The 12297-nt window shown below is 39.4% G+C and overlaps 1 protein-coding gene across 1 annotated transcript; it reads right to left on the bottom strand.

The window, feature by feature from the left end:
* Nucleotides 1-2746: 2746 nt before the first annotated feature.
* Nucleotides 2747-6153, bottom strand: LOC120286235 (disease resistance RPP13-like protein 4). The gene is made up of 2 exons (XM_039302735.1): nucleotides 6020-6153; nucleotides 2747-4773 (listed from the first exon to the last, which is right to left on the bottom strand). The coding sequence occupies exon 2, from the start codon at nucleotides 4599-4601 to the stop codon at nucleotides 3003-3005; it is 1599 nt and encodes a 532-aa protein (XP_039158669.1). The 5' UTR covers nucleotides 4602-4773; nucleotides 6020-6153; the 3' UTR covers nucleotides 2747-3002.
* Between the last annotated feature and the right edge of the window lie 6144 nt (nucleotides 6154-12297).

Here is a 12297-nt window from a genome sequence, read left to right as displayed (position 1 = left end):
AAAACAGGACATGTATCAGTGTTGAAAAGAACTTGACAAGAGTTGTCCTTACAGGCTCTAGACATTGAAACCAGATTAAATTGGAAGTCCGGAATATAGAGGACATTAGTAAGGACAATATGGGGATTAAGTTCCACTGTTCCTGTTGTAGTGACATAGGCAACACTTCCATTGGGTAATTGCACAGTGACAGGATTTTTTAAATCTTCATTAACAGCAGAAAATAATCTTCTATCACATGCTATATGATCACAGGCTCCCCGAGTCTATAATCCAGGTATTTCTAGAAATAGTACTTGCCGGGTAATATGAAATACCGTAAAGCTGCTTCCTTTTCTCGGACATCCAATTTCGCAAAGCTTGCATAAGCTGCCGATATTCCCCATGTGTAATAGGCCGATTAGTAGAATTCATCGATCCCGAAATTTGGTAGGCTGCTGCAGATATTTCTTTTCCTCTTTTTCTTTTTCTCCGGTGCCTGCCATGTAATTTCCAGCAGGTATCGATGGTATGGTGAGGCCGCTTGCAAAAATCGCAAAATAATTTGCCTTTATTTCGAAAATTTGGCCCATATCCTTTCGAATTTTGAGGACCGTTGGATCCTCTTAAAGCGGACGTATCTCCACCGTCCAGATGATCCGAAGCTCGCGTGCCTCTGGAGCCGTCGGATCACGACACTCGATCTGAGCCGTCCGAGCTGCCCCATTTATAGGGCTTTTGATCCGCAAACCCTAGCAGCCCTCGGTTCTCCGCGAACCCTAGCTACTCCCTATTCTCTCCTCCTTTTCGATCTAGGGTTTTCTCCTTCTCCTTTTCTACTCTTGCCGCCAGCACTAGGGTTTCGGAGATCTTGCTGTCCGACGAGGCAAGCCTTTGATTCTCCTCTTGCACCGCAAGCTGGAAGATTCGGCCGAGGGTTGGCGGTGGTTCCATCGCCGGGATCTGCGATCGGAAGGTGAGATGCGAATCGTTCAAAATCGCAAGAACCGAGTCGCTTTCTCCCGTCTTTATAGCCTTGTACCTTGGAGGGTTGATTCGGACCCTTCCAGTTTTCTTCAGCGGCTTCCAACTCGTTCAGTGCCGAAAGCTCGTTGAAGCACGTCGTCACCGATGTGTTTCCTTGCTTCAGTTCGCTGAGCGCTTGATGGAGCGAAATTTTTTTTGCCCGATCCAATTTGCCATACATTTCTTGGATGCTGTCCCAAATAATTTTTGAATCCTCTGTTGGTGGTAACCCAACCGCGATTTCAGGTTGATGCGTTACCAATCCATGTCCCGACTAATTGGTTGCATTTTCTCCATTGTTTTCCCATTTTTTCGTTGGTCGGGATCGGAATGGTCCCGTCGACGAAACCCTCTTTGTCTTTGGTGATTAGGGCTCGCCGAAATTCTCGCGCCCAGGTTGAGTAATTCTCTGGACCGTGAGAGGGTGGCTGATGAGCCGCAACTCCGGTCCGTCGGAAGAGGAAACGTAGAGCGCGTCGCCGGGCTCGGTCGTCCCATGGCGGCCGCGAACGGAAAGTTAAGAAAACCAGGTGGTATTCCCGGGATTGTCCCCGAAGTCCCGCACTGCATTGTCCCCGAGATCCTGTTCCCGGAAAAACTCGATGCGCCCGTCGCTCCGAGCCGATGGTCGCGTTTGCCCCAATATTGGCCTGGTGGACCTCCGTCGCTCGGCATACTACCGGCGATGATGTGACTGGATTCATCCCTGGGATCCATGGATATGGCATCCATTGGTAGGGATACGCCGAAAATGGCTGACCAGCATTAAACGGCGGAACATTCTCGCAATACGCATGTGGATTTTGGATCTGGCCGAGTTGTTGTTCGGTCACAGAAGTGGAGGTCTGAGGAGTACCACTGGAAGTTTGAGGAGTCGTCGACATTGGTTCATCTGGATTGAAGGTGAGGTTCTCTGGTTGGTTTTTTGGTGGGTTCATATTTGACAAAAAATTCCCTTCAAAAGAATTTGATTCCTCTCGGTAACCCTTTTGCAGGATAGGGTTCCTCTAGGCAATCAATAGAGATGGTGCGGAAGCAATGTCAGAGTCGAAGCTCTGATACCATGTCAAAATGTGAAGGGAAAGGTAGATCGAGATAGATGAGGTGTAGGAATTTCTGTGTGTATCTCTATATTGTAATATGAGCACAATACATTGTATTTAACTACAAAGGAAGAAATAATAAAGGAAAATAATTATCCCTATCTTTCTAGGCCTAAAATAGACAATGTTACATATCAATTTACAATACTTTCCTATCTTCTGCGTATCTTCCAACAGTTACATCAAAGGCCATGGCTTTGGCTCACTGTTACCTGCTCAGGCTTTCGCAGGGATTAATAGAAAGCTGTCCCAAGATGTTGGCTGCTCTTTCTCTCCCTCTCTCCCCATCATTTCCTCCTTGAAATGCCAACGTCTCTGTACTTCCACCTATATAATTAGCCGATGCATTTATTTAGGATATCATTACCATTTATGCATTTACAAATTCTTCTACTCGTGAACTTTTCTGCATATGTAACACCCTTTTATGCTGAGTTTTTGTGAATTGAATATACATGAGTTCTCCAACAGGGGATGTGACTTTATTTTACTCTTCCATGCCAAATCATCATATTGAAATTGTATTACATTCTTGCCCCCACAAAGGCTCATTCTACTCAGCTACAACATAACCAATATAAATGATTCAGCTATTAAAAGAAATTCTGCTAATACCTGTAACTAGTACTCTAATCAAATAGGCGGAGAAACAATCTTTATGAGCAGCAATCGTATAACCACTGCAAGTCATTACAACGGAAATTAGACAAGCAATGAAGTAAGATAAAGCTTCAATAGCAAAGGACTATTCATTTGTCATGTTACGGTATTGGTACATGACCGTTACTCTGACTACATCCCTTCTCAAATAAGAACAGTTTCTGCACGAACTCTGGTTCTCTCTCCCCTGGGCTTCTTGATAACAGTTCACAATCGTTTCTAAACTGCCCTACTCTAGTCCCACGAGACATCGTTGTCAGCACAATTTTTTTTCTCGAAGTATCGTAACCGAGGAAACCTTTTCAGCACATCTTCCTTGTTTCCGATGCTCAAATTCTTAAGGTGTTTCAGCCGCAAGATCTCAACTGACCATTGCTCATTCTGTTGCTGGTGATCCCAGCTCGCTAGTTCCCCTCCAATGATGTACAGCTTCTTCAGGTTCTTCAACTCTTGAGGGTTCAACCACTTTGGTGTGCTTTTTTCTGGCATTCCTATGAGCTCTAGTTTCTCCAATTGTTCTGGAAGAAACTGATTTATCAAATGACTCGATTGCGACGCCAGAGAAGTGACTCCCCAAGAGATGGTTAGAGAGCAAAGGGATGCAAAGCCATTCAACGGTGCAAATTCTTCATCCCGTATGGCTGCTCCACGGCCTATGTATATACTTAGCCTTCTCAGATTAGTCATATTTCCTAAATCGCTGATCCTGCAAGGATTTTTCCTCGCAGTCCCTATAACAAACCCCTTTAAGACCTGGAGGGAGGACAGTTTCTCCGTTCCTTTCGGCATGCGCTCTATAAGGTAACACTCCGATACATCCAGATGCGTTAGCTTCTTCAAAGATGCTATATCCTCAGGCAACTTCTCCAAATTGTGGCATGCTCGGAGGTCAAGAATCTCGAGGCTGACTAGTTCTACAATAGAATCAGGAAGAGCTGTGATCCTAGAAATTCCTCTAAGGCTTAGGAACTTCAAATGCTTGTGATGAACCCCAAGATCATCCAAGAATTTCTGATCATCAACTTCAATATGATAATTTGGCGAGTGCTGCCATCGTCCTAGTTGAAGAACTGCCAATTGTTTCATGTTCGAAAGCAAACGGGATTGGAGTTTAATGTATTGCTGATTGACATTGAACACCGTGTGTACATGTTCATCTTTGGCTAGATTTTCGTATTGTGGACTGTCTTCTCCACCTACTATTAAGCGCAGGCGGCTGCTGCTTAATTTTTTTAGATCCTCATGAGAAGTTTTATCCTTCGACTCAAAATAGAAGAGCCCCGCTTCTTCTGCCTCCGAGAGAAGCCTGTAACGGATCAATGGATGCATTTTACATCTATTCATGAGAGGGCTTGCATCGTTATCGTTGGGTTCAATTAGGCCTTGTTGTAGGAGCTCATTGTACACTTCTTCACCTACTTGCTCTGCCGTCTTCTCTCCTCTTTGGGAAACTAAGTCCTGTCCTATCCACCAATATATTAAACTTCTTTTCTTTATGATCGAATTTTCAGGGAAAATTGCCAAAGAAAGAAGGCAGAGATTGCTTTCACTAGGCTGAAGTTTCGTTGTAAGAAGCTTCTTGCTTTCTTCGGCCCGCTCACGCCATTCTCCAGAGATGATTGGAGGTGGAACTTTCCTTTGATTCTGTCGATGTTGCAAGGATGATTTCACCTTGCTGTAACGTTGCACAAGGTTCTCTAACCTGACGAAATTGTCTTCGGACAGGTTGGTATCCATGATGTTGTGTATAGCCTGCTCGATCTCTTCCCAGGATTGCACTTTAGTCTTATCTTTCATGTCACCAGACATGGATTCATATGGAGACTTTTCCATTACTATGATGAAATGATCTATCTAGTAATAGGATTCAAGATATTGTCACACCCCGAATCCTAACAGAAAAGGAGATGACACTACGAAGGACGTAGCTTCAAACTACCAAAATCTAACTCCCCAAAAGTTCCCATAGTAACAATCTCACTTTAACACCTACTAATCGAAGGATCTGAAAAGAATGAGAAAGAGGGGGTGAGCAACCATAACTTAATCAGTAATTAATCTCTTTTATGCATATTCGAGCACCGCTAGAAAATTCATGATCAAACTCTATAATATACATAACAAAATCATGCATGACTCGTTTCATTTCAATAAGTTTTACATAATTTAAAAAATGCTCATTTAAATAATCACAAATATGAATGATCAAATCCATTTATTAATCTCATCAAAATCACGCGCCAATGGTCCAATCCATCTTATATCAAAGCACACATCGATATTCCATCCATTGACCAATCTTTTACTTAATATCAAACTATGGTTAAGATACAACGTCCGGTGACAAGGCGATGTCAAGGTCTCCACCTACAAAGCTAGTGACTCGGCTCATACGAACATCCTAAATCAAAATGCATACCTACAAACCCCTTAATGAGTTAAAAGCGATATGGGGCATTAAATCCACATCTTCCAATACCAACAGTCAAATCCAAAATCAATATCAGCAATTGATTTCACAAAACAAAATACAAAATCTTTCTAAACTTTGTTCATCAAACTAAACACATTTCACAATACATTTCACACATCATTTCAGAATTCTTCATAAACTAATATTGTAACATTTAGAGATAACACAACTCACCTAGAATACCCATAACAAAACAACATAGAATACTTCAACCATTTGAACTTGCAATCCCACTAAATAAGCGAGCAATAACATTATAATCGAGTAAAACACTGCATCAATTACAAATTGACTAAATTAAGCTTAAATGCTAATAAAACAACGCAAATTCGCCCACAAATCGCTCGTCCAAAGCAACTATTTAAAGCCATTCACAACACGGGACTTGAGCGCATAACTTGATCGAGCCATAAATCTCTCACCTAAACCCACTCCAAACAAGCTTACTGTCAAAAGAAAGATCTTTCCAAACACTAGAAGACTTGGCTGACCTAAAATTGAGGCGAAAGCCAACAAAATCCGGCCCAAAAATCGTTAGACATACACTGTTCATCATGTGCCGAAACTTCAAAAATTCTTTTTAGACAAACCGTAAGCTCAAATCGAATTCCGTAAAATGCTATAACTCCACAACACCTTAAACTATCAAAACCCCATAATTTCTCAGCTTAACAACTCGAAAATCGGACTTTGCAACTCAAATTTCACCCGATTCCGAATTTAAGCCCTAATTCCCAAAATTATTCAGATTAAAACTACGAAGGGCTTGAACCCTTACCGGCCTCGCAATTCAGAGTTGAGTCAGCTCGTCGGATTGTCCAGATCATGTACATGGAATCCCTTTCTTTCTTTCTTCTTCCTCTTCTTCTTTCTCTCTCTTCTTTCTTTCCACTTTCTCCTCTCTTTCCTTCCCCTGCGTGTGCTTTTCCCTTTAATAGCTCAACATCCACTTTCTTTTCATTTTCTTTTCATTTTCTTTTGTCTCTCTCTCTCTCTCTTTTCTTCCTTGGGACCCATTCTTTGACTAAGTCAAAAAAGAAATTTTTACGGATATGATGACCGATACTTGAATACTAACAAACTGCCATTGTAAATAGTAGATGGAGAAGCTTTACGAAAGACACTTGCCAGGATTGGCAAAGAGAATTCGGCATTCGATGATCACCGGCATTGAAGACCATAGGCAGAGAACTATGGGAAAAAAACAGACATTTGATCGTCCATGAAAATTGGAAACATAGAGCTCCAAACTTTTCAAAGCGAAACAGAATGTACTTTTCATTGTCAACAAAAGCAGGGGACTTGGCTATTTGTTTGATTGGGTTCAAATTAAAGGTTCCTGATCATGTCAAAAGGTAATGGCTTTACCCTATTTACCAAAGAAAAGGACCCGAAAAGGAGAAAAGAGGGAATAAATTGAGAGTGGGAAGTGGGACAAGGGAAGGCAATAACCTCTATATTTCTTGAGACAAATCCTTTACTTTGCTCTATTAATTTCATTTTTTCCTAAGCTTTTTGCATTCCCATGAAATCACTTTCAAAATCCCGATGTTCTTTCTATCTCGATGGCAAGACTCGTCTCACATCTCTCAAAACATCAACAGATATTTTACTAATTACAAAAATTTACTTAAAACATTTATCAAACAACCCAATTTCTCAGAAAATTAGGTGCTTTTCTTAGGATGAAGGAATCGAGACTTCTCATAAAATGGAATTGCTTTGTCCGTTAAACTATGTCTCGTCGGGTTTAATAAGTCTTCAAAATTTGATCGTGAAGAGCCCTGTCGCTAAAAGACAAAATAATGGTACATTTTCTTTTATTATATCTATTTATTTATTGGGCAAAAAGGTCTTTGGCCAACAAAAAAGCGAAGTTCTCTTTTTTCTGCTTGCTGCGGCCGAACGGTGGGTCTTCTCTAACAGAAAGTGAGCCGCACAGGCCGACAAGCGACACAATAATAGAAGAGCCGCACAGTGACGACGAAGGAGCCGCCGTACGAAAATCAGAAGAGGAGTTTTTGACTTTTTGGCCTACGAGTGTAAACCTCGGAGCAAAAATTATTTGTAGATACCTTAAGTTTGAGCCTAAATTTAAGCGTCAAAAAAAAATACTTAAGCATATGCACGATTATAATTTTGATTCTCCGATTATAATTTTGATTATTTGCAACTGACTCATATAAGTATTGATACTCGACTATGCTTATTTGCAAGATTATGTAGTTTCCATATATTATATTACAATATTATTTTTATCATACGAGGCAAGATTATGTAGTTTCCATATATTATATTACAATATTATTTTTATCATACGAAAAAACAGAATTGCAAGTTAAGAGGTAAATCTGAAGAAATTTGGAGAAAATTAAGGATGCACAAATGATTTTAAAACATTTTATTAAAAATAATTGCTTATATCTCTCATAAATCTGAATGAACGAAAAATATTTTCATCATCCATAAAAATATTTAAATATAAATTATTATCATTAAATTTTAAAAAAATTTAACTAATATATTTCAAAAGATGCAAATGATTATTTAATCAATCACTTTTTGAAAAACAACGGAGCTCGGGAGAATCCAAAAAAGCCAAAGCACATGCCTCGATTAATCTCATGCGCAGGGCATCAGCTTCCCTTTTTTTTTACCGCAAACAAGGCCAAATACAAAATGTTCAATTTCCGACACTTAGTCATGGATTTGCTCAACGTTGAATGAATAATATGACGTTGAGAACTGTCTAAAATGAAAGAACAATTATTTCAGGTAAATACAAAAATTACAACGGCACTTGTTCAAGAATTTTTTCATAATTACAAGGGAGAAGCAATGAAAAAAGTAGAGCACAATAAATCTTGTGGAGATACCAGTTTCAGTTGGGAAGGAGCATCACACTATTTTAATGACTTGATGCTGACTGTCCCTAGATTAAGTAAATGCCACCTAAGCAGAAGCTTTGGGCAATTTGTACTGATTTTTAAGTAATTTGCGACGCCTCTGAGTCGCTCCTGTGGCATAATATTCTCAAAAGCGTGTTGGAGTCGGCGCCAAGCTTTGCTTCTGCCACCTTGGATTTCCATGCTACTCGCAGATTTTTTAAGTTCTCAATCAGTTCTCGCGTCTACAAGAGATGGTTTAGCAAATAACTATTTATAGTAGTCAAATAATAAAGGACAAACTGTATATCTAGATATCAAGATGGGAAATATATGGATTTTGCTAAGAGATAGAACTTAAGATTTTCATATACACTAAATTTGTAACGTACGCTCCTTATGGGATTCATGAGGTAAAACTGAGATTCATGTGATAGCTCAATATCTTAATTAAGAGCCTCATGTGTTGATATAAAGTGAAGACTTGGGCCATCTAGTTTTGTCACAACAACTTCTTATTCAAAATGCCCTTTTTTTTTGTCTATTATTTATGGCCAAAAAAGATAACCAATCCAGACATATAAAGTTTTGCTAACTAAATTACTTGAGATTGTGATCCTTTCTTCAATGGATGAAGAAATGAACTATATGGCGATACTGCTAACCTCATAACTATGCAACTTTATAGCATGACAAATTCGGGCCACTTGATTTTTGACCACGCCCCGTGGAAGCCCATCTGCTCCGGAGATAAAGAATTCCTGTAATGTAAACACAAACATATAATGAGGTGTAACTGTCCAAAAGTACAACAAACATCAAAAGATCAACAATCTCTTGCAGATATATCTAGTGTAACTTGTATCCACATCCACTTACCTTCAGTATTTCTAAATCCTCCTCCAATAGTTTTGCATCTCCAGGGTAGAAAACTTGCAACAGGCCTCCATTTAGAATAACTCGAAGTAAACCATCCTGCAATAAAAATAGTATAAGTATCACAAAAGAGTGACAACGGATTTAGATTTTTATCCCCCTATGTAAGTAAATTGACACCAGTGATACTTGAAGAAGACTGGTCACAACGTGATCCCTAAGGGGTTCAACAATAATGTGACACAACTAATTCAGTTTTTGCAGCATTCCAAATTGAAAAGACTCACTATTACAATTCTAGAGCTAATTATATCATCATACATATATAAGCACATAATCTATATATATTGGTAAGGTAAGTATAGGATTGACTTTTAACCAAAAGAACTTTATAGCAAAATAATCTCGACACCAACAAAACTTGCACTCATAGTGACAAACAAGTCATAAGGAGTGGAAGGGAGTCGAGAGTAATCTTAGATCTAATCCAGTGCGGGAAATTATCTTTCTCACTTTAAGTAGCTGTGAGAAGATGAAACAGACTTAAATGAAAGTTTTACATGAAAAACCTACCACATCAAGTGGTTCAACCAATGACACGAATCTACACTGAGAAACACTTCGTTTATGCAAATTCTCGAAGAATGGCTCCCTTAAAACAAAGAAGACAATCTCAGTTCTTGAAGTTAAAGTCATCAAACTCTTCAGCAAGGTGTTGGAAGGAAAAGAGCAAGAAAAGGAGTAACTCTTACCAGTAAACTCGCATATGCGGTCAATGGCTGCATTCAAATCCTTTCTACTCCCATCAAATGCTTTTTGCATCAAGCTTTTTGATTTTCCATCTAAAGAAACTACCAACAGTCTGGACGAGTAGAACAATACAACAAAAATTAGGTGAATTGATTATTTATGAGCTGAAACAAAAGTCATCCGATACAAAAGATTCGGAAAGCATAAAAGAGGTGTGCCGTTCGAGGTAAATAGGCTTTGGGTCAAAGTAAAGAAGGGCCGCCGGATTGCAAAGACTTGCTTCCATTCATCCAAGATGTTGATTATGGTGAGAGCCTTTCACTATGGCACATTGCCACCGAAGTCTATTACAACAATGATGAAAGGACAAATGACCACCATAAAACCAGTAAGATCTTATCAGATTATATGCTTCATCTTATGATCAAACGACCTAGTATGATGTCTACCGTGGCTGGGATTGGCGAAAGGTTTCAAGACACTTGTGCTAAGATGGACAAGTTCATCAATGATATCTCTAAGGGGAGCAAATAGAAGATAACAAAGGAAAGTGCTTGCAAAAGTCTCCTTGGTGTTCCTACAGAAGTGAAGCTTGCTCATGTGAAAGGAGACAGAAGCAAATCTACACTTTTTGATGCATGTATTCTCCCAAATGAGTTGGACAAATTTAAGGAGACCAAGTGGGAGATCGCGAGTGAAGTATGTGTGGAATTGTTGGCGTATATTGCAATTCATTGCCGACCTTACAATCTTGCTCAACAACTCAATAAATGAGGGGAACTATCACCTTGATTTGGTTATTGATGGTACATCTTGACTTGAGTGAACAGTTCCAAATAGTTGAGGGTCATCCTATAGCAAAGCTAATTGTTCATAAATAATTGGGGTAAGTTGTAATTGGGGCAAGTTGCCGAGTTGGCAAAGGATAAGGCCCCTACCTGTTAATTCCATTGAGAATCTCCGGGTAGGAGACTCATTTATTTACACTTTTGTTTCATTCCTTCTTGTAATGAGTGTGCTTTTTCGCCATGAGTGTACCTTGTTGAAGTGTCCTTCCCTATAAACTCTAGCTGTTCAATTTCCTTTGCAATTTTTTTAATCGAAAGACAAAATCCCACACAATTGCATCCAATTGCACTGGTTTATTATTCATGTCACAAATTTAATGTTGAGCCGGCAATAGAAAGGAACATTCTTAAGTCAAAACAAGAGGATATCTGTCAATTCATCTAAAATATATTGCTGTCCAAAAGGAAAGCATTTTCTACATAAATTATGTATTATTCATATAAGTGGTCATACCAATGTAAACCGTTAAACAAAGCGATAGATAAAGCAAAGTTTATAGGATTAGGTGTATAAACACAATATAATAGAGATAAAAGAATTTATTGGCACCTTAAATTAGGCTACATCCAGCAGAAATTCCAATATAATTGGCACCTTCCACCTCTATCTTACAAGCAGCAATTACAAAAGAAATGGATTATTTATAGAGAAAGAATTTATTTGTGAGCTCAAACCCAAATTATTAATAAATTCGGACTAAAACTATAAAATCTCTTTGACAGCTGGGGCACTGCCCCCTAAACTCCTGTTGGGCCAACTTGGCTCCCGGAGCAAAACCCCATACCTTCTTGTCGATGGGGAATATGAACTATATTCGAACAAACCCCTAAAATTTACAAATAAGCAATTCAATTGATGTAAAATTCACAGCACAAAACATAGAATGTTCGCTGCTCCTGTTCACTCTGCGTGTGCTGAAGGCAACTCCAAACTGAGAGGTCCCTTTTTTTTTTTTCTTTTTCCATTTCTTGTGCTGCTCCTTCTTTTTTCTTCTTTTTTTTGACGAGATTGTGCTGCTCCTTCTGAAAAAAGGCTAATGTGCGGTAAAAAGAGGAGACGTACAGAAGTCCTTTTTCACGGTCAAACCCTTGTTGACCGACCACTATTAAGGAAGGAAAGAAAGTGACGTCCCACTTCATTTTTGTGGGACTAATGTATGTGTAGTTCCTTTGTACAGCAATTGATTTTATCAAACTCCAACACACGCAAATAGTCCAACACACGGAAGGATTCAGTCAAGAATTTTGATCAACATCCTCTAATTTGGATCAAGTTTCAAATATTTAAACTTGAGACATAATTTCAACAAGTACGTATGGAACATAAAAGATAGCTCTGGGATGAAATATGTTCGATGATCAAAGGTGTCTACAACTCTCCATCCATATTTTGGCTATATTAAAGAAGTGGACAAGCTAAATGTGATGGTGTTTGTTTTTCACCGAGTTACGATGTGATTTGAATGAATTTAGCCATTCTAGCATCATGGATTTGGAAGCTATGAACCGTCTACCAACCGGCCAAAGCTACCTGCTTGGGGTGGATAAGTTTGGTGCACGGATGACTGGCTCGAGGAGTTGGATGAAAAGCGTGAAGCGAAGAGAGACAGCTCATGGACTGACTGCCTACGGATAACGGTGGTGCGTTGTGGATCACCACGAGGACAACCTGAACTCAGGCAAAGAGGATGATGGTA

This window comes from Eucalyptus grandis, chromosome 10, assembly GCF_016545825.1.
Source record: "Eucalyptus grandis isolate ANBG69807.140 chromosome 10, ASM1654582v1, whole genome shotgun sequence".
NCBI classification, from domain to species: domain Eukaryota; kingdom Viridiplantae; phylum Streptophyta; class Magnoliopsida; order Myrtales; family Myrtaceae; genus Eucalyptus; species Eucalyptus grandis.
Note: the sequence above shows the minus strand (reverse complement) of the source record. Positions and strands in the feature narration are given on the sequence as shown.